The sequence below is a fragment of the Myotis brandtii genome, unplaced genomic scaffold (assembly GCF_000412655.1).
Source record: "Myotis brandtii unplaced genomic scaffold, ASM41265v1 scaffold244, whole genome shotgun sequence".
Taxonomy (NCBI): domain Eukaryota; kingdom Metazoa; phylum Chordata; class Mammalia; order Chiroptera; family Vespertilionidae; genus Myotis; species Myotis brandtii.
In genome coordinates, this window is record NW_005359225.1 from 668,242 (window position 1) to 671,547 (window position 3,306).

Genomic DNA, 3,306 nt, shown 5'->3' on the forward strand with positions numbered 1-3,306 from the left:
TGCAGGAGGCAGCCAATCAATGATTCTCTCTCATCATTGATGTTTCTATCTCTCTATCCCTCTCCCTTCCTCTCTAAAATCAATAAAAATGTAAAAAAAAAAAAAAAAAGAAACATCAATGAGAGAGAAACATTGATCAGCTGCCTCCTGCACACCCCCTACTGGGGATGTGCCCACAACCAAGGTACATGCTCTTGACTGGAATCGAACCTGGGACCCTTGAGTCTGCAGGCTGACGCTCTATCCACTGAGCCAAACCGGTTAGGGCTCAAGAAAGCTTTTAAATGATGCTGGGAAGGGCTGGCCTCTGACCTCTGTTCTCTCCTAAGTGGGTCTGAGTAATACCAGGAATAAGGTCTATCCCAGGGGTAAGAAATTGGTGGGAACTCGGAAGGATATCAGTGTGGTGGTTTATTATGAATTCCAGAAAAAAATTCTTCCTGAGGGTGCTGGTAAGAGTTATGAATAGGAGGTGGCATGTGAACTGGTTTGAAAGGTCAGTGGCGTGGGAGGGAGAGATTTTCAGGCAGAGGGGCAGCATGGCAAGCTCCCAGGGTTTGAACAGTGCAAGTATAGCAAGAAGTGAATGTAGTGAAAAGGCATTTGAATACAGAACAGTGCTGTGAGCCCCAACTTGGTGATTTCAAAATAACCTCCTTTTTTGTACTTTCTTTTTCAGATACTTGGATTTTTGTTGATTCGGGAAGGGTATGAACTATACCTGTACTGGTGTCATAAGGTAGGCCATCAGAATCTTCATAGAAACGTTAGACCAGGACTGAATGTGCTTCTTTGGCACTCAGTGTTAAGTACAGAGTTGTGCTTTCTTCATTGTTCCCCTTAGAAAGAAGAGATTTACTTACTCTGTTTTCATTGAACTCATGGAATTCTAACAGATGTGACTGATTTTACTGAAGGATCTGAACCCAAACTTTATTTTTTCTCATTACTCCTTATTAAATTCACCCTGTGACTGTTCTTCTATCCCAATAAAATCTTAGGCAAGCTCTATTACTTTCCTAGTCCTATATAGTGACAAGAACATTCTCATGCCAGTCATTAAAAATTCAGTTCATTGTAATGTCCCAGACTCCAACTTTATAGACTTACCCCCTCCCCAGTGGTGGAAGCCTCCACTGGTGGAGAGAGCATGATGGTACTATTACCTCTCCTTCACCAAAGGAGGGTCAGGGGTACAGGAGACAGGATAAAAGAACACGGTCTCACAAGGAAGGGCAAGAAGATCATCTGGGATTGGTCCATCAGAACCAGGTAAATGCACAGTTGTTGGCTCTTTACCATGGACTTTTTCTGTGTGTATTTTCAGAGACCCTTCTGCTGAGAACCTTGACTACAACTCTTTTGGTGGAGTCATTGCTTGTCTTCCTATATCCCTTGAAATTTGTCTGGTGAGGTCCCTTCATTTGGAGTTTTTAAAATGGCACCAGCATGGCTTCTCTCAAAGGATCCCTAGAAAGCAGGCATCTTTGCTCCTCCCCACCCTCCATTTCCAACATAACCTCCCTTATTTTGTTCTGCCATGTGTTTGAGAAGCTCCATCTACATCCTTTGCTTTTTCTAAACTGTTTCAGGCATGGGTTCGATACATTTCCTGAAATCAGGAACATGTCAAAATCTCTGAGTGGTCTTCTTAAATTGACTATTACTCTAATGAGACATATTAACTGGAAATGTAAATTTAAGAGTGATTAGAATGGAGAATAACATCCGAGGAATGGTGGCATGAGAGATTCCCTTGGTGTCTCCCCTAGAAGTTACAACAATCTGTACAGCCATATCTCAACAAAGGGTTCCCTGCTCAATGCACAAATACATCTGAGAGAGTCATGCATTGAAACATCTAAGGTTGGCAAATAACAACTGATAAAATAGAAGCAGTAAAAAACCCCTCACAAAAAAACAAAAACACGCACACACAAAAACTCCCAGCAAACAAAAGCCCTAGTCCAGGCGGCTTCACAGGGGAGTTTTACCAAACATTCAAAGAAGAACTAATACCTATACTTCTTAAACTATTTCAAAAAATCCAAGAGGAAGGAATACTTCCAAGCTCTTTTTATGAGGCCAGCATTATCCTAATTCCAAAACCAGATAAAGACACTACAAAGAAAGTATTACAGGCTAATATCCCTGATGAACATAGATGCTAAAATCCTCAACAAACTATTAGCAAATCTGACCCAGCAATAAATCCCACGAACAAGTGGGATTTATTCAGGGATGCAAGGCTGGTACAATATTCACAAGTCAATAAACATGATACATCATACAAACAAATTGAAAGACAAAAATCACATGATCATATAAAATAGATGCAGAATAAACATTTCACAAAATCCAACACCCATTTTTTAAAAAATATATTTTTATTGATCAGAGAGGAAGGGAGAGGTAGAGAGAGATAGAAACATCAATGATGAGAGAAAATCATTGATCGGCTGCCTCTGGCATGTTCCCTACTGGGGATCAAGCCTGCCACCGGGGCATGTGCCCTTGACCGGAATCAAACCTGGGACACTTCAGTCTGAAGGCTGATGCTCTATCCACTGAGCCAAACCTGCTAGGGCCAACACCCATTTTTGATAAAAACTCTCAGCAAAGTGGGAATTAGAGGGATCATATCTCAACATAATTAAGGCCATATATGACAAACCTACAGCCAACATACTCAATGGGCAAAAACTAAAACCTTTTCCCCTAAGAACAAGAAACAGACAGAGATGTCTACTTTCACCACCCTTATTCAACATAGTACTAGAAGTCCTAGCCGCAGTGATCAGACAAGAAGAAGAAATAAAAGGCATTCAAATTGGAAAGGAGAAAGTAAAACTGTCATTATTTTCAGATGACATAATATTGTACATAGAAAACCTTAAAGACTCCATTAGAAAACTTACTAGATTTAATGAATTTGGCAGTGTAGCAGGATACAAAATTAACACCCAGAAATCTATGGCATTTTTATACACCAATAATGAATTTTCAGAAAGAGAAACTAAACAAATAATTCTATTTACCATTGCAACAAAAAAATTAAGATACTTAGGAATAAACTTAACCATGATCACAGTTGCCCATTCCATAATGGAAGAGAAATTGTTATTATAGGTCGTGTTTGTTCATTCACTGGGCTGTATTTTCAGACATATGCCAAAGAATATCTTCACCGATACAGCTCCTAGGGCAATGGAAACTAAAGAGAAAATAAACAAATGGGACTACATCAAAATAAAAAGCTTCTGCACAGCAAAAGAAACCATCAACAAAACAACAAGAAAGCCCACT

At 39.7% G+C, this 3,306-nt stretch overlaps 1 protein-coding gene across 1 annotated transcript in view; it reads left to right on the forward strand.

The window, feature by feature from the left end:
• Positions 1-3,306, forward strand: part of GDPD4 (glycerophosphodiester phosphodiesterase domain containing 4) — a 68,386-nt gene that overhangs the window by 3,648 nt on the left and 61,432 nt on the right. The window contains exon 3 of the mRNA XM_014540362.1: positions 680-739. Coding sequence (XP_014395848.1) covers positions 680-739 — 60 coding nt within the window. The remainder of the gene's footprint in view (positions 1-679; positions 740-3,306) is intronic.